The 19,387-nt window shown below is 39.0% G+C and overlaps 1 protein-coding gene across 1 annotated transcript in view; it reads right to left on the bottom strand.

Moving 5' to 3' along the window:
- Positions 1 to 8,846: 8,846 nt before the first annotated feature.
- The window catches only part of slc7a5 (solute carrier family 7 (amino acid transporter light chain, L system), member 5), a 21,388-nt gene continuing 10,847 nt past the window's right edge, over positions 8,847 to 19,387 (bottom strand). The window contains exons 3-10 of the mRNA XM_015387238.1: positions 17,493 to 17,598; positions 16,958 to 17,002; positions 16,734 to 16,857; positions 15,759 to 15,862; positions 15,574 to 15,670; positions 15,144 to 15,293; positions 13,851 to 14,028; positions 8,847 to 11,626 (exon numbers count right to left, since the gene is read on the bottom strand). Coding sequence (XP_015242724.1) covers positions 11,571 to 11,626; positions 13,851 to 14,028; positions 15,144 to 15,293; positions 15,574 to 15,670; positions 15,759 to 15,862; positions 16,734 to 16,857; positions 16,958 to 17,002; positions 17,493 to 17,598 — 860 coding nt within the window. The 3' untranslated portion in view covers positions 8,847 to 11,570. The remainder of the gene's footprint in view (positions 11,627 to 13,850; positions 14,029 to 15,143; positions 15,294 to 15,573; positions 15,671 to 15,758; positions 15,863 to 16,733; positions 16,858 to 16,957; positions 17,003 to 17,492; positions 17,599 to 19,387) is intronic.

A 19,387-nucleotide genomic window follows, 5' to 3' on the forward strand; every position in this document is an offset into this window, starting at 1 on the left:
TTTCTGGATTTATGCTTCTGTTGCCACCATCCTCATCATCAAATCTGCAAGAAACCATCCCTGCTTCCTTCTCTGCATTTTGGTTCTCTATAAACCTCCACTCAACTTGACCACTTTGTACAGGTGAGTAAACAGATAATCAGACAATAGGTGCCTGCACCACCCTAACCCCTCCACAAGTTCAAAGAGTAACCCGGAAAAAGGCAAAAATAATCACAAATGGTTTTGGATCTGTTGTTTTGTCTCAATCTTTGTTGGTTTGACAGGCCTGCTTTTGAGCAGTCTGTGTTTATTGGTTTTCCTCCTTCCTTTTTCTGTGTATTTGTTCTTTTTGGTCCTATCAGGGTACGTTTCCATCTGTTTCCTGTTTAAAATTCTCTTGTTCACCTTTTAGAAAGTGTGATCCTTTTTCATCGTTTTATGTATGCCGCTCTTAACCATAGCCACATAGACATTTGCAACAACTTTCTTACTCAATAGTAACATCTTTAATTTCTTTCTACATCTCCCACAGACTAACATCATTATAGCTTTTATAAAACCTGCCTCCTCGACAGAATGAAGCGTATATTTTACAGGAGAAACTAAAAATATCAAGCCTCAGAACAGACTACCCAGAATTGAAAGCAAACAGATAGGCGTTTATTAAGAAACATTGGATCTTCAATTCAGCAGCTAGGTTGTGATCTCTGCAGAGGGACCACTTAAATCTGACGGAAGATGATTATGACGTGCAAGTCACTAACCTGGTCTTGGAGTTCAGTCCATGCCCAGAGGAAGGAGTGGTATCCAGCTGAATGGCTGGCAGAAGAATACGGCAGAAGTCACCCAGAAATGTCCAGGAGCCGGAGCCTTGAAGAGTGCAGAACTGGATGACGAGCAGACACAAGCAGAAGGAAGGCAGGACTTTTCAGGAGCCAAAGTCAAAGAGGTTCACAGGAGTCCAGGCCAGAAGATCAGAGATCCGAAGAGGTATAGGGAAATCTTGGTCTATGTTACAAGGCAGATCCAGGTTCAGTTCACAGGCAAAATCCAGCAGGAATCCAGAGACAGGTCAGGCAAACAGATCAGAACAGAAATGGGCAGGTTCAAAGATCCGAAGACAAAACAGGTGAGGATCAGGCAATCATAACACAAACAGGTACGCTAGAGAACTCTCACCAAAGGCTCGAATAATCTGACACTGATGACTGGGAGCAGTCAGGTCGAATAGAGACTGAAGCAGGTGACACACATGAACGGTAATGAGAAACTGGGCGGAGCTAGACAGGTGAATGGAATGAAACATTAAACCAGTCCTCAGTGCCAAGATTGTGACAAAAGTAAAAGGGCCTGTTCAAAATTTGAGTCAAGCTTTGATTCAGAGGGGCCTTTTTGTTATTACTTTATGAAAAGAAAAACATGTTGAACTAAATATCATATATATCGCAATTCACCACTTAAAAATACTGAGATAATATTTTTGTGCCATACCGCCCAGCACTACAGAAAAACATTGCAGTAAAATATGAAGACATGGAGATCAGTCATTTTGCAGCTTATCCATCCCTCCATCCATTTTCTGTCACACTTAATCCCAGTTGAGGTCGCGAGGGGTGCCGGTGCCTATCTCCAGCTATCAATGGGTGAGAGGCGCCAGTCGCCAGTCTATTGCAGGGCATTTAGCAGCTTATTTAGAAGCTAATCTATTTAAAATAATAATTGGGTGTATTAATTAAGTATAGTTACTCAAAATTAATGCTTTTGAGAGTATTTATTTTAAATGCATAAAGTTTATTGTTTGAATTACATAAACGTAATCTGACTATTATGCAATTCAAACAAATAAACCTTATTCATTGATAATAATTACACTCATTAGTATTCATTTTGATCAAGTATACTTTATTAATTGAAAATACATAAACCTGACAGTAATGTATATTTAATTAGATGAGCTATATTGAATTAATAATTTAGCATCATGTAAGGTTTATTTAATGAGTTTAAGGTAAAAAAGTAAATGGAAATTTGTTATGTACCGTAATAACATTTCACAATTTTTTACATTTGGGTGAAATATTTCTGTGAGTGCAGGTTGCTTTAATACATCTTGCTTGTTTGAATTTGGGCAGTAAAGCAGAGTGGACCAGCAAATAACTGACCTATCAGGAGCTTAGATTCTGACCCTCTCCACTTCTCCTGGAACTTGATTTCCATGCTAAATGCTAAATTTATATGAAAAGTTACATTTTTCTCCTTTGTGCCTTTGTAAAAACTTTTTACAAAGGCATCGCTCCCGTGGATTTTATATATGATATTCACCTGAATAGGTTAATTTAATGCGTTCATAAACATCAAAATAATGAACATGGGTCCCTCCCATGTTGATACCAGAACAAAAATGCCTGATTTGAATAAATCAATCATAATCTAATGACCTTTATAAAATCACATTTATGTTTTGTGGGAAATCTTGGATTATGCATCTCGTAGTTTTTGGAAAAAGGAAAGTAAATATATCAAACAAAGCTAAGAGCTGTTTGTTCTGAGCATTTTCCCCCCTCATGCTCTGTAAACCTTTAAAACAATAGAGAAAAGCAAAGTGTTTGATCCCACCTCTCCACCCAGCGTCTGCATGCGAAAACGTGGAAGTGTGTGTGTGTTTACAAAGGGAAGCAAAAATCAGAGTGCACCCCTGGCCATGTTCCCCTTCCACATCAGATACAGACGGTTTGTTGTGCTGCAGTTTCTTTTTATCTGGACTTTTCCTCACACGGCCTTCATCAGCAGCTGCAAGACAGCGTGTGGGAACAATGAGACCTGAATAAGGCCCGGAGTCCCAGTGTCACGATCATGTGAACGTTTGGAGAAAATGTTTTTCAGAAATACTGAACTTAAAAAAAAGAAATTACAATTGTTAGTTGGTATCAAATTTTTCTAAATTTGTGTTTTCCAGACAAATTGACCATGTTAGCCCTGAACAGCAAAGGTTTAAATCTTTTCAGAAAGAAAAAAAAACAACTTTTCAGTTAAACTGAGATTTTGCTCCAGAAAAACTTTTATTTTTAGACAAGACAAATGTTAGGCTCTTCAACCACAACCATAATATGTATGTTTGGAGGAGTCAACTATAAAAGCTGTATAACACGGTAGTGGCAGCATCATGTTGTATGTTTCCGTTTCAGTTGTGCTGGTTTATATAAAATCTGAAGATATTAACGGCCAGATTTTTCATTATTGGTCACAGAATCTATTACCTAGGTTGTGATCAAAGTTATTTTCCTAGAGAAACACATTAAGCTGAAAACATCCATCTTCCTTTATGATTGGTTTAAATAGGGTTACAGCATTGTTGTTCTTTAGCTGTGCTGACCGAGAGATGCCATGTGTCCAACTTAAAAACTGCTCCTGGGTTTGATCTCAAGGAGAAAACCACAAAGACGTTTGATAAAAGATTATTGTATCTGGACAGAACATGAGAAGCAATCATTTCTAGCAGCATAATCACATTATAGGGTCAAATCCAATAAAGTTCTCCCACCCAAACACATTTTTATTCTGGTGGGGAAAAGAAATAATCTTTGATTATATCCTACAATCAAAGTATTCAATTCCTTCCCAGTGGGAACAGTCTCATTCTGGATGGTTTGAGGCAAATCCATAAAAACATAAAGCTTCTCCTTCCACTTCCAGCTCTAATTTTTAAAATAGCTGCAGTTGTAAGTTTATAAAAACCTCAAACTGCTGTGGCAGTCATTTGAAATGTTTTTAAACATTCATCCAATTTCTCCAACTTATTCCGTCAGTGTTGCAGTGTTGAAAGGTGGAATCCATGCTGGACAGGTCACCAGTTCATCGCAATTAAACACAGAGGCACACAACCATGCCAATTAACTTAAGAGTCATGCTTTTGTGGGAAAAATCCAAAGCCCCTGGAGAGAACCCACAGATGCACAGGAAGAACATGCAAACTCCATGCAGAAAGACCCGGACCGCGAACATTCTTACTGCAAGGCAGCAGTGCTCCAAACTGTGCTGCCATGCAGCTCTATTCTTAAACAGCCAAATTAAATATGACATTTATTCTCTACACAAACATGCTGTTGTGCAGCTCTGAAACTTTCAGGTAAAAAAAATTGTGGAAACCCTTAAGTCCATGTTTTCTTTCTGCTGTTTTGTTCAATGGGATTCTTAAGCTGTAGCATGAGACCGATAAGTGGACCCTGGTTCAGCCGACTCCCACCACCCCCTGCTGCACTGAATGCTTTAAATATTTGACACGATTAAGATTACTACATGAATTTTATGCCTCGAGGCGCCACATTTTACATCCAGCAGCCTTTCACGTGAGCTTTCTGTGAATCAAGGTAGATTTCAGACTGAATAGTTTATATGTTAAGTCTAAATATACATTTTTGTATGGTTATTCAACAGCTCTTTTTTTTCAGGACGAACATTCAGTGTTAAACATTTTTGTAAAATAAAGTTTTGGGTGGACCTTTGGAACCCAGTGAGGATTTTCTCCTCACACAGAAACACAAAGGACTCTGATGGTCAACTGTACCTGACAAGATTAGCTTTTTGTGTCGTTCATCCTGTCCATAGAACCACCCTGTTTGGTTTAAACTGGAGGGTTTCCAGGCATGGATCCTGTTCAAAGTAAATATTCAACCAGGATGAGGTCAGGGGTCGTTCCAAGACTGAATGTTTGTGTCCAAGTTTCCATCTAACCAAAACTGTTCCCACAGATGGAACTAAATGGTCAGGAGCTGGAGTACAGTTTAACATTAACATGGACAGAGAGACTACTGACGAAGACACCTTCAAACTTGTCCACATGGAAAACCTCATTGGTCATCTTCTCCTGGACAAGATCTCCATCAGGATCCGCAAATCCCATGCAGGAACATCACAGATCAAACTGATGTTTTTTTTGTCACACAATCTAAGCCCCGCCCCTCTAACTTCTGTGCTGAGAGGTTCACTCAATCCAGCTCTGAATCCAGCGGCCCAAAATACCTGAATCTGCTGAGTATCAATCAAAGCAAAGTTCTCATAAAATCCTTGGGAATCCTGACCAAGTGATCCAGTTTCACAACCCACCGCTTTTGATAACTGCTTTTCCCCAATTTCCCGAAATGCAATTTTATCTGAACTAGAAAGATTGTGAAAAATAGGTTTCAAACATGTCGTTCAATACTTTGCATAAAGCAACCTTTAGAAACCTCCCATTTGTTTATGAATCCCACACAAACACAATTTTACCACCATTAAAGAACACCTTCATGAAGGGGACACAAATAAATCAATGTCAGCAGAATCTTTACATTTTTATATGCTTCTTTAATTAATGATTAACAGCATGGGTAAAAGAATGATCAATATGCGCTTTATTCAAAAGAGGCCTTCTGGCAAACGCTACAGGTCAATGAAACCTCACTGGTCTGCAAGAAAATGAAATACCCTCCCTATAGACCACATGCACTTTCAAATATATTGTGACACTGTTTTTATTATTTAACATCTTCTTCTAATCACATGTTATGCAAAATGATGTCAGTTAAAGCTTTTAATTCTACTATTAACATTGAGACAAAAGCCTTATGGACAAGAGTTTACAGCTAGCATTGAGGTGTTTGAAGGAGTTAAACCCACTGAAAGCCATCTGAGCTGTGAAGCATGGTATAGGTAGCATCATGCTGTGGGATTGATCCCTTAGCAGTGTAATGGTGTATCTCATGATGGAGGGGGGAAGTAATGAAGAAGGTTCTCTTCAGCTCAAAGGCTGAAAAAGGAAGATGGATTTGCAGACAGAAAATCAATCCAAACCACACACTCAAACTGGTTTCAGTTCTTTCATTCAGTTCCTGGAATGACTCCTTACTCCAAACCTGTTAAAGATGTGTGGACAATGCAAAAAGGCGAACGTCTACCAGATCAGCCAGATTAAAAAATGAAATAACTGCCACTGAGAGCAGCCGAACATGTAGCCCAAATGATGCTAGTAGCTTGTTAAGGAATGTGTTTGTGGTTCAGCTTGCTAAAAAAAAAAACATCTCAGCAAATATTAGTGAGGATAAATATATATTTGAGCGGGCATCTATTTATATTTGTTAAAGAAATTTCTAGATTAGTTCTAATGACTTTAACCAAGTATATAATTCCCTGAGCTCGGTTTTGCATAATAACTTCGCATAAACAAGGATTGCTGAACTAAAAGTTAAAAGTCTGAAAGGACATTCATGACCAGTGGAAGCAAACTGGTTTCAGAGTCCATTCAGCTCCTAGTTCTCCTCTATGAAGGTTTAGGACAAAGGTTCTGTGTCTGCAGCTGGGAAAGGGAACAAGTGGGAAGCAGGAATTTCCAACAACTTCAAAAACTGCTGAGGATGTTGTTGAATTGAACCATCAGCACTTTACTGTGTGCAGGATTGTAACAAAAGCATTCGAAGGCCGAGTGAAAAAAAAAATACTTCAGAGAAGAGTCTTTAGTTCTGATTCTATGTAGCAGAAAAGGTTCTCTTCTGCACTAAAGAGCCCAAGGAAGAGATTATGATGCATTGCTAACAGAAAAACAAAACAGCAATTAACCAAACAGTTTTGAGTCTGCAGCTTCCGTCAGACAGACAGCTGCCAGTTTCTGGTAAATGCAAAGATTCTGCATACCTTTTCTGAACACATTTAAATGCATCGAGAAACATCCAGTAATTGCAGATTAGAAGAAAAACAGCTACAGTACAATGATACGATTAGAATTACTATCAGCATCAAGGTTATGTTTTTTTTTTGTTTTTTTTAAATCATAATGATCTTTATTGTTTAGAAGAAAAAAGAATCATATTTGAAAGCTCAGAACCTTTTTTAGGTCAGAACATGATAGCAAAGCAAACATCATTGTGGTGTTCAGGACAAATGGCATAACATGAGCCATCCCTAATCACTAAGCAGATTGGCTTTTATTGTGATATGATAAATAATATTTAAAGGTTCTTCAACTTTTTTTAAATTCATCCTCAGTTGACAATTTTTAGAGAGAATTATTTAAATAATTTCAGCCTCTGACCTATGAATCTTTGAGGTACTCTATATGGTGGCTCTTAAACCAAGAGGATGATCCTGTGTTGTTTCTAGGAGCCGGCTTTAAACTTGATCTTAATTCAATGTATTGTTAAAGGACATTGTAAATTAATTAACAGTAGAACTGTAAAATATAATGGAGTTTGCCAAAAGACTAGTTTGCATCTGTTGTTCTTGGCAAGATGTGAAAAAGGCACCTTAAACAGAAGAAAGAAAATTCATCGTCACTTTCAGCCTGCAGTTTGAAACAAAAACAGTTTGATCCAAATTTCCTCCATTAAACTGTCATTTCCTCTAAAATAGTGACATTAAAAGCATTTAGGCTGCAAAAGTGTTTAGAATCTCATGTTTACATTGTCCCTTTCTGCAGCAGCAGCTGATGGAACAACACAGAACATAACAGCGAAGCTGGAAAGATTAAATACTTCCTCCCCTGAGACCGTATTTCATCTGTCTCAGTGGAGGCAGTGTACAAATCCATGCCACACCTTTCACACTTGTTATGGGGGAAAATATCTCAATGTTAAAAAATGTGGAAGGTTGAAGATATATGAAAACTTTTTGAAGGATCTATATTTAAATTAAGCTTTAAGAATTATTGGGTTGAGATTTAAAATCCGAAGAGATTTAAAAATTGCTTTGAAGAAATCAAACCGAGCCATTGTTAGAAGTGCATCATCCTTTACAACCTGACTTCAGGTGTGATCAATGTGGGTTTTTTTCACTCAATAAAATAAACATGGGTATCCATATGAAATCCTTTAACTATCTAAAGCTTTTATCATTAGAATTTCTGAACTGTAGAGCAGAAGAAGCTGAGGAGTCTGGATCAGTTCAGCTTTCCATCCAAGATTCTGAAGGATAAAAACCAAACTCAGAGTTCTAAGAGCTGATTTGAACAAAGTAAAGTAAGGAATTATATTTAATGATTTGAAGTTCATTATTTAACAGAAAGAAAGATTACTCCCATTTGGAACACATTTAAAAATGGCTGCCAACTGTCAGGCTCGGTGGTGGAAGGCTGATGATTTGGACTGGAAGGTATTTTTCGATCATGAATTTCTCGATATCATCAAGTATTCCTGGATGAAAATGTGTCTGAGAAATGAACCCTGGTCTAAACTGGATCATCATCAGAATGGCCATAGATGAGGAAGCGCTTTCTTTATTGCAAAGCACTGCCTAATAGGCTCTATGCACAGCTCCACTACTTCCTGAATTTAAGGCAGCTCCTTTGTTTCCTGTCTTTCATGATTGGATGCACTGATTAATCCAGGTGTGTATGACCTAAGTAACTGGCCAGACACACCTGGATTAATCAGTTCGTCCAGTAATGAAAGACAGGAAACAAAGGAGCTGCCTTAAATTCAGGAAGTAGTGGAGCTGTGCATAGAGCCCATTGTGCCATGGCAATAATATTGGGTTTTTTTTTGCAGGTGTGCCTTCATTTTGGGTCACATTATTACATTTCTGCAGTGACTCGGTCCAACTGTATAAAAATTATATTAGCGTGAAAAAACCTTCAAGACTAGGAATATGTTAGCCAATAATTACTGCCCTTCAAATGGAGATTTGGACATTGGACATGGTGATGTTTGCACAATAATTTGTGATTTACAAACTCCCAGCTATGTCGATTTTACCTTCCAACCAGGAAAAAAAGCTATTTTTATCTTTTTATTTAGTGCTTAGGAAAAAAGCTGTAATTAGAAGGATTCAGATAATATTAATAAATCAAATTAAAAGGAAACAGAAGACTCGAAAAGCAAAGAAAAATACACAAAAAGTGGAAAAAATGGAATTTATTGTAAAGCACTTCTCACAAAATGCCCTGTAAACAAATCAGAGGGACTAACAACAATAAAAGCAATCTAAAAAAAAATAAATAAATAAACATTTCTACAGTCTTACACAGGTTAGTTTGCCAACGTCTTTTACGAAGGCTGGAGTGTTAGGAAGGTTTTCTACCACTAAGACTCGTTAAAGCCTCCTGTTTCTTCTACGGTGACACTTTGTGCACCTTTGGGCAGGAGGGGCTTGCAGTTAATTATAATAATAAAACAGCTATGAAAGTAACTGTGAAATAAGACAGAAACATGAGAATAAAGAGTTAAAAAACTAACACTTGTGTGATCTGAAACTGGGCTCGTTGGGCACTTTGACAAATCTAAAACTAAAAACTCCTCTGTGACATTTCAACCAACAAATACTAGAAAGGCCTTTGCACACCAGCTCCGTGTTTGTAGCTATAATTCAAATTCATAATAAGTTATTACTGAGCTGAAAATAACTTAAAAAAGGAGACAATAAAGTGAAACAGCAAACCCTCCCCCCCTTATGTTTATATCAATTTAAAGGATCCAACCTCTACTTAATTTGGTGCTAAACATCTTTTAATACAAAGTGCATTGTGCTGGAAACAAAGTGAATAGGATTACTTTTAGGTTTGGATCTGAATGTTTAAAGACAAACTGAGCCCGAAAATTCAGAAATTGTCTGAATGGTTGATTAGTTTTTGTTTGCAGTGATGCTTCTTGGCAATGAATCGGTTTTCAACAAAAATCCTTTTTTTTGGTGCTACGTTTGTAAGAAAAACATGTTTGTAGGTTGAAAGTTTTTGCTGCTCCATGTCTTTTGTTGGGTAACTTTAGTTTAAAGAAACAAACCTTGCCTTGGCAGTGCTTAGGAGAAACATACTACATGTCGGTCAATCATTAATAAGGGCATCTTGTTCCTCAACCAGCATTTGCAAAAAAATAAAACTCTGCCAATCCTTCAATCTTATTTGAAAAAATGCCTCTCTGTTTGGCAGAGAGGCATTTTGGCAACACCGCTGCTAAACCCCCCAAAAATGCATTTGTTCTTACAAATGTGGCACCAATTAACCGGATCTAATCAGGTATAAAAAGGATGGAAAAACAAATCAGCCAAAAGCAAAAACTTAGTTAGTTGGTAGGTACTAAGGTAGCCCAGTAACTCTTAGATATTTAATATATAAAAATAAAAACATAGGATAAACTTACTCCAGTGTCAAAAACGGAAGACAATATTCAGTGTCTAAATGTAAAACCCCAAAATACAGATCAATATGCAAAGTTAGCTTTTTAGCAGTCAGAAATTGTTGATTAGTGGTTCTCCAGGTTTCCTGCAGGTTTCCATTCTTTCTGGACCCTCCCTGCTTTTCGTGTCATCTCACATAACAAATGGAAGGAAAGACTGATGTAGCAATGCCCCTAAAGTTGCCGCCTGAGTCAAGCCTGTGAATGTCTCATGGGTCAGAGTTAAGTGGCTCAAAACCAACACTTTGTCTGGGATTTGGAGGTTCCTAAGGAAATAAACTGAAAAGAGCTACATTTTCATTTTTGGCTAATGAAAGAAAAAGGCAAATCTAAAGCACTGCACATGCAAAACATAACATCTAAGTGGATTTGCAAAAAGTAAAGCAGAATTGACATTTTAAATAAGAAAGATTAGTGAAAAAGAAGCAAAATTCTAAAGAAAACCGTTGGAAGAACCTCAGAGAGAAAACTACTACTCAAGAATTCCTGCTCTGACTGCTTGGAATGAAACCCACATATATATTTGTAGGGTACAATAAAAGTTCTTATTCAACAACAAATACAGAGGAGTGTGCAAAGGCCTGGATTTGAACTAAAACAGAACAAAACTCATAAGAAAACTTGGTCAGTTTCAAGAAAAATTTCAAAAGATTTGGATTCATCTCACAGCCACGCCCCCTCCCCCACTCCATCACTCACACAGACAACACACATACCTGCTTTTGGCCCCCTATGCCAGCCCAACACTTAATGACGCAGCCTGAGACGCTGCCTTTATTGGGTTGAGCGCATTGATCCCCACAGATAACATCTGACCAACGACCTCAAATAAACAACACTAACGAGACGGCATGTCAGAGAGTTGCTGCCTTTGAACGGAAAAACATCTGATCGCTTCAGATTTAAAAAAAAAACAACAACCCATGAGGCGATAACAAGCTGGCACATTATGCGGACCTGCATGAAAGCGAAAGCTCACATTTATAGCAACACAGATGATGGATCGGGCTCCATTAGGCTTCGATCCGTCACAGTGAGTCCAGAGGTCAGGAGCATCATGGTGACCAACAGACGCTCAGCAGCAAGACGACAAAGAAGTGATGGCTTAAAACTCAAACATCTGCCTCTAACGTCTCTAAACTAAAAGCTGAAAACATCTAAACAAAAACAAGAAACGGATTTCATAAAAGAGTTGATGCGCAACAAGAGCTTAAAATGGTCGCGAATAAAAGCACATAAAAACAACAGATCAGCTGAGGAACAATACAAACAGAACGCTGACGACACTGTCCTGATCAGCAGTCTGCACACGTGTGAGAGAATGTGTGTGTTAGCGTGGGACAGAGTGGGGTTAGAGACGTCAATGGAGGTCAAACTTCATCTGCTCTCATGTCGGTGCCCAGAGGTCACTTCAGGCGCTTTCTGTAGAGGTGAAAAAAGGCTGACGGCCGTTTAGGACTCCTGAGGCACCACCTCCATTACCTTCTGAAACCAGGCGGTGGTCTTGTCTGCAAACACACAGAAAAACAATTTGTTTGTTATAAGATTGACAACTTTTGACTCCATTTATAAGGGGTATGCACGTGATTAAAAAACGTTAACTTGTCCTATAAAGGGTTTTAACCATTAGGTCAGTTCACTTCAATTAAAAGCAGCAAAAATCTCTCATTTATTTACCCTGATGCTGCATGTAATTATGATTATTATTAATAACCAACATAAAGAACCTGAAAAAAAAAATAAGTTGAATCTTTTTGACGGGTCCTTTTTTGGAACATTTCATGTCTTAAAGAAACTTCTTGTTAGGATTCCAGTTTGTGTGGGTTGTTTTTGTGTTCTTCTTCTCCCCACCACCAGATGGTGCTCTGTCCTCGTTGGGCCTCCTTGCACACCTGTGGCTCGTTGGGTCATTACCAGAGGAGTATTTGAGCAGCGGGCTGTCACTACCTCGACGCCAGCGTGTTTGCCAGTATTGGGTACTCTAGCCATACTGAGATTAGCAGAGTCTAACCTTAGTCTAGTCTCTCTGGGTCTAAGCTTGTTTTTGTCTTTTTTCTTCGGCAGGAAGCCTTCCTGAAACACTGATCTGAGTCACACTAAGCAAGGGGAAACCTCCACATGATCCATTTAAGTCCACCTCTGGAAAACCAGGTGACAGTCCGCTCCTTTACTCCTCTGGGTCCAACGTTAGTCTGCCTGTCCGCTCTCGAATGAGTCCCTTCTTGTCTGGATTTGATCCCACAAACTGGATCCAAGGAATAACCAAGAGCCCCCCAAAAATGAGTGCCTCTCAAGCAATATAGAAGCCTCGATCTTTTTCCCACGGTCCCTGAACTGATCATTATGATCTCCCCTTGAGAGTTTCCGGTTCACCAGTACGCTCAGGTCCAACAGTATTACCCAGCAGAATATCTCTCCATCTGTGTTTTTGCTTACCCACAATAAACCGATTAACTTTTACCCTTGGTCTCTGAGTGGTTCTCTGCATGTGAGTCAGATCTTTCAAGCCCATTATGACACTTCTTTAGTCTGGGGCAGATGTTCTCATCCTGTAGGGAGGAATACTACTTGGAGAGATGAGTAAAGGAAAAGAAACCATCCATCTTTAAATGGGATTGAGGTCTTCAGGTCCAATTGTCCCCCTCTTACAATACTGTTATTGTGAGCATGACTCAGACCACTGGGAGCAATAAACGTTCATTACAGCACTAATGATTGGTCGTTAGGCTGTTGGTCACCGTTTTCAAGTGATCCATGATGCAAAAGATTCTTTTGAAAAGTTTAACTGTAATTTCACAGACTGAAGACGTTTCTTGGAGGAAGGAAGAAATATTTCAACAAAGAAGAACCGTCAAGACAACATAATAAAGTTTTTTGGGGGAGTTCTAACTCCATTATTGAGATTAGTCAGAACATTAAATAAATAATGAAAATGTATTGATAAATAAATAAAATAACAGTCAATCCAGACAAAGAAAGTCATTTCAATTTTGATTTTAGTTCCCTTAATGTTTAGTTTAAACATTTAATTATTTTGGGAAATTGTCTCATATCAGTTTAACAGTACATCATTGTTAAACCAATAAAGCAATAAAATTCTCTTTTTGTTCAGATTAAATAACTCACAGAGTTTAAATAAATAAACGAAGGAAAAAGGAAAAAAGAAATCTAGTTAATGTAACAGACCTTCAGTAAACCAAAAACGTTTCATTTGTTAGAATGATAGAATACATAGAAATTAAATTTTTAGAAAAATATTTAGATTCACTAAATCTATTTGAATTATGTTAATTATTCTTAACCCAACTTGAAAATGTTCATTGAAAACATTTAGTATTAATCAAATATTAATTGATTCATGGACAATTGATATGAAAAACAATTTCTCCATATTCTGATTCCTGCAGATAAACTGCATCATTGATGCGGCAGCGATATGGTAAAAGCAGGAAGTCTAGTTTTATGATCTCCACTGAGCGAAGTCACTGAAATCACCAAAACCATCTGGAAATGATGTTTCAGGTCATGCATCACATTACATGGGATTTTTTTAGTTTTTCTTATTTAAAGAATGTGAAAAATACAGTTTAGTCAAAGGTAGTGGAATGCATAGTTAGTGCTGGAAGACAGAAACCTTAAGGTCAAAAGATGTGGGAGAAAATTAAGTTATTCAATCAAAGACACTTTGGTTTAAATACTTTTTATCCCTTAAAAAGGAGAGTTTTCACTCACAGATGGCTCGCATCATCCACTTGGGCTTGTTCTGCCACCAAACGCCGATGAAGTAAACGGGCAGTCCGGTGGCGATGATGCCGAAGCCAATTCCACATTCTTTAGGCGTCTTCCAGAAAGACACGATGATGAGGAAAAGGCAGGCGAGCACGAAACTAATAGGCAGCAGGATGTTGACCTGCAGGGAGCAGAAAGAGACGGTGTTTAAGACACTGGATGGATGGATGGATGGATGGATGGATGGATGGATGGATGGATGGATGGATGGATGGATGGATGGATGGATGGATGGATGGATGGAATAACGGAGGGAGGAATGGATGGATGGATAGGTGGTGGATGGGTGGAAGTATGGATGGATGGAACGATTGATTGATGGATGGTAATTAATAAGTTAATAAGACTGTAACCCTTCAGAGAAAAAGAAATAAGCACAAACACAAAAAATGTTGATTGGAGCAAATCTGTGTTCTTAGAAGCAGCAAGAAGAAAATGTCCTTTAAAAAAAGACATTTCTTTCACCAATCACGCTCAGCCTGTTTGGGACGGTGCTTCTCAGATGAACATAACCAACAGGAGATCTACAACATCTACTAGAAAGCGGCTGCTTGGAAGGAAATAAAAATGTAACAAGAGCAGGCTGCTCTGTATGAAACGAAAAAGTTCAACAGGGAGTAGTAGACTGATTTCAAAGGTTTTAGAACAGGACACCCAGTGCTCTCATTCTGTAATAAAAGTCCATGCAGGCCGAACGTCCACACGTTAATCATCTCCGGCAGGATTCATTTTCAGCAGTCCAACAGGGAATCAGCTGAGCAGCAGGAATGTGACAGTGAAAGAAAACAGTGAGAGGATGCACTCTGTCCCTCCATCAGCCTCTTTGTATTTCTCCGACATCCAACATCATGCCAGGGAGCAGTGAAAGCAGCCACCCAATGCTTTCTTTACTCACACTTTTCAGAAAGTCTCAGCAGGCAGACACTTACAGCCACCCTGCAGACATCAGCCCCAGCTGATAGGATTCCTGCTTCATTTCTGCTATTTGATCAGAATCCAGATTCAGTCGAGGGAATCTGACTGAATCTTTGTCACATGGGACAAAGAAGAATCCGACACTGGGGGATCTGAACCAAAGACATTTTATGACCAGTAACCATGCAGCAGCTGAGTCCACCAATGACTCTGCCCTGTGCAGCAAACACCAAATGATCCGAATAAAATCCAGAACAGAACGACTACTTCTTCAGAAACAAACAGGGCGATGCTCCTCCCAAACAATCTGCTTTGACTCACTTTAATCGGCCGCTCCAGCTCAGGCTTCTTGTAGCGGAGCCACATCATGCCGATGATCGCCATGGCGATGCAGAGCCAGTTGAAGAAGCTGAAGAAGTTGATGACGGAGAAGATGTCATCGGAGAAGGCATAGAGCAGCGTCATCAAACACTGCAGGGAGAAAAACAGGCAGCAGGGTTATTCAGCACTAAGAGGATAAAAAAAAGAGAGATTTAGCTCTAAGATGCCAACATTAACAGCTAAAAGTTAGAATAAATGTTCTATATAAAAACTTTCTGCATGGTTTCATTAATCTATTAAACCAGTGAGGTGACCTAAAAAGACCCTTTGCAGAAACGCGTCAGTTTGCTGATTTAAACATCACTCAGATGTGTTCCGCTCTCATTAATGTAATCCATGTTTAAATCAGCTGATAGTAAAAAGAACGCACTGTGAAGATAAGTGATGGCAGCGGCGTGAGCAGCGAGGGATGGATCATGGATAGCAGGCTGGGCAGGTGACCCTCCCGGGACCCCACAAAGAATAACCTGTCAGGGAGAGAAGATAAGTGAGCCGAACCGCTCATGCCTTCTATCAGGTGTTCTGCATCACCGTAGTTAAAAAGTCATGTGTTACCTGGATGATGTGAAGAGAGAGCCGTTTACTGATCCAAAGCACGACAGACCCACAAAGACGGGGATGATCCATGCCATGGGGCCCAGGTAATAGTTTCCAAAGTCCTGCAAGGCAAATATACACAGTATAAGAGCTAAGTTTTCTCTGTTAGGTGGAGGAGGGAGTAACCCATCCTTTATATTCAGATTGAGGAGCTGTAGTTAATCTGCTAATTGTGAAACTCCTCTGAATGAACCTGCAATACAGCAGATATTTGATCCTACGAATGTATAAAACGCATGTTAATGATCAATCACCAAATAATGTGAGGAAGTGCGAGAACGAAGAGTGTTGTCTGGTAGCCAGTTTCATCAGACGCCCAACAGAGGCGCTCAATGTCTCCTTCTGGTTTTACTGACGAGATATTCTGTGTTATGAAAATGAATGTTTATATATGCTGAATTTTTACCACAGTTTGTGTGTATGTGTTGAAAAAAAAAGTATTTGGATTACAGCCTGTTATTAATATCATAGTAAGCAGTTGATAGCTAACTTAGTTAGCATTAGCCTAGCCACAGCCTTCAGTCTGACTTGATCATATGCAGCACTGCTTTTTTGTTTACAACACATGCTTCACTTGCATGTGCCAAAATATAAATGTAATATCATCCAAAATATGATTTTTGTCAAGTCAAGTAGAACAAAAAAGGCTGAAGGTTAAATATGAGTAACATTTAGCCACTAGGGGGAGCTAGACCTGTAACTTCCAGTTTTAGTGCCCCTGAAGGCTGCTGGTAGCACTGCTGTTGCAAAATGAAACTGTATCCTTCTGTGTTTTGGAATCTGATAGCAGACCGCTAATCTAATCTCTAATCGGCATCTAATCTCTTTGACATGATGATGGAGCTGAAACCAACCAAACCGATTAATAAAATCATCACTGTGTGAAGTTTGTCCTTAATAATAGGAAGGACTTGTGACATTTCTGCAACTCACCACAGCGACAGCCTCTGAGTTGAGCATCTCGTCGGGGGAGAGCGTAGTAAAATAGGCGAGGTTGGTGAGGACATACACAGCTGTGACGATGGGCAAAGAAATGATGATGGCTCGGGGAAGGTTTCTGAATGACACACAGAGAGCAGACCGTCGGTGGTTAGGAAAGCTCGTGCTGCAGCTGCCGCCTTTTAGCCGTCACACGTTCTCACCAATCAGATACCTACTTGTAAGGTTCGATCATTTCTTCTGTAACAAAGTTCAAGTAGTTCCTGTAATTAAGAGAGACACATGTTAGATAAACTAGAACCTTTTAGACCAAATAAAAAAAAGTGAAGATTAGATTGTGTTAGATTCACTTGTTAAGACGATGGAATTGAATCATTGATGGATTTATAGAAGAAAGGAGAAGCTGCGGATTTATATTCCTGCATTTGATTTCCCAGATGTTTATAAAGTTCTATATGGGCTTGCCTCATTAAGTTAAATGCTGATTGAGTTGAGAGCATAAAGGTGTCAGTAAGCTCATTCAGATGCACAAAGTCTCTCTTTTCTGTCACCTGTTTCAACACTCAATATTTATCTAATTGTGAGGTAAAGCTGAGAGGCAAAGTTCTTAGCAAAGCTGCTTTCTTACTTCCTAAAACAAATGAAAATACATCAGAGTTTTTTGCATATTCCCACTTAAGCTGCGTTGTGCATTGGAATCAGGATTCTACATGTCTGTAAACTGATGATGCTTGAATTGATTTTTGGACTCACCAGCCACCGTAGGCAAACAGGCCACTGTAGAGAGCCAGGCCGATGTTACCGAAATTATAATTTGATCCCTTGAAGGAGTTTTCAGGAAGGAGTTCATCCGTTCCACCTGAAAAAAAAGGCTTAATTTAGATCAGAAAAATAAAAACCTTACAGGCTTGTTTCTGCTGAGACTTGGAACAATGAATAAAGTCGGGTTGTTTTGGTCCACACACACTAGTCAAACCCTGAAGGAAGGACAAAGGTTCACCCTAAATTTGTCTTGTGTGAGTGGATTAACAGCTTGGAACACTCAAAGGATTTATGTGGCTCGGGAAATGGAAATGATTCAGATCAACAAGATCGTATCGTCTTTGCTTTTCAGACCAAACTGAAGCATTTACAACTATGATGAGATTCTGCCTTGTGTCTCCGACTTTAGGGATTCTGCCAGTCTGAGGGGCTCAGCGCCACATTCCTGCTCCCCTCAGCATCCCTGCACATTCCCAGACATGGCGACGGTCGCTAAACCAACAGCCCTGGGCAGTGTTGGTAGAAGGAGGGTTAGCTATAATCCAGTGTGGGAAACAGTCAGGTTCGTTGATGTCGAGAGATGGACGGTCTCACACAGACAGATCCGTGACCCCGCTGACCTGTTCGCACCGCTGCACCTGTGGTGGTGCTGACTCAGTGCTGTACTGCAGCTTGTTACAAAGTCATTATCATCAGGTCATAAAATGAATCCATTTACACTGTAGGCTGGTGCTCATCATAGATAACCATAAGTTAACCTCATGTATTGCATAGACCCAACACATTAATATCAACCTAATCCCTGCTGTAAGACAACTTTAGTCTGCTGTTATGCAATTTCTACTATTTTTTCTGACTATATCAGACATGGGCAATGTGGAGTCAACAAGTCATCTCCATGTCATATATTTAATCTACCCAGCCAATTAACCAGGTGAGTCCAATCTGCACAGGTTAATTCACGGTGAAAATTGGACTCACCTGCTTCAGTGGCTGGGTAGAACAAATACATGACATGGAGATGACTTGTTGACTCCACATTGCCCATGTCTGGACTATATGTACATCAAATGATGCAAAAAATTAGGTCAATGGAAAGCAAAGTTTAGGTAAAACTGGTTGCCATGAAAAAGTTCTCCAAAATACATATCGTTAAGTTTGTGTATTATCAGAGTCGGCTTTAGTAAAGGGAAATTTAAAGAGAGATGAAGTTTCACTGTAGCTTTTGAAGTTGCAGAGAAATGAGAAATTTTAAATGATTTTTTTAGCCTTAAAACATTATAAATCTATTGTTAAGAACATTTAAAATACAGGTTAAGTTGTGCAAAGAAAGCTCCAAGAATGAAGCATGTTGAAAATAACTGTAAATATATGTAAAAAGCCAACTTTTATTTTTATTTTTTAGCTTCACTCCCTTGTACCATATTTCCAAATAGCTGCATGATTTTTCCTCTTATATCAGCGATCAGCCCCCCCTCCCAGATGTTGCACTCTCTTGTCTCAGCTTGTCCAAACCGGTTCTGGTGTTTCTGCTTCTGTGAGTCTTAAAAACCAGCGGATCGACTGATTTCTCTCTAACCTTTACAATTCTACGTGCCGAGGAAGACTGTATGACTCACCTTCACTCTCTTGTTCACCTTTCTATTCTAAGAGATAAGGCTACTGTAATGAAAACAAATATATATATACTTTTACGATTACTTATCAAACCAGGAAGGTGTTTCTTTTATAATTGTTAAGTAAACTTTACTAAAGAAACTTATAAAATCATTAAAAGTGTTTCCTAGATTTCAATAGTAGAAGAAACTCTGGGTTCTGCAGTTTGTTTAATCTTCTGTCTTAGAAAACAGAGAGTGCTGCAAAAGCATCACTCAATCAGGTCAAAT

The sequence above is a fragment of the Cyprinodon variegatus genome, unplaced genomic scaffold (assembly GCF_000732505.1).
Source record: "Cyprinodon variegatus isolate N-32 unplaced genomic scaffold, C_variegatus-1.0 Scaffold388, whole genome shotgun sequence".
Taxonomy (NCBI): Eukaryota; Metazoa; Chordata; class Actinopteri; order Cyprinodontiformes; family Cyprinodontidae; genus Cyprinodon; species Cyprinodon variegatus.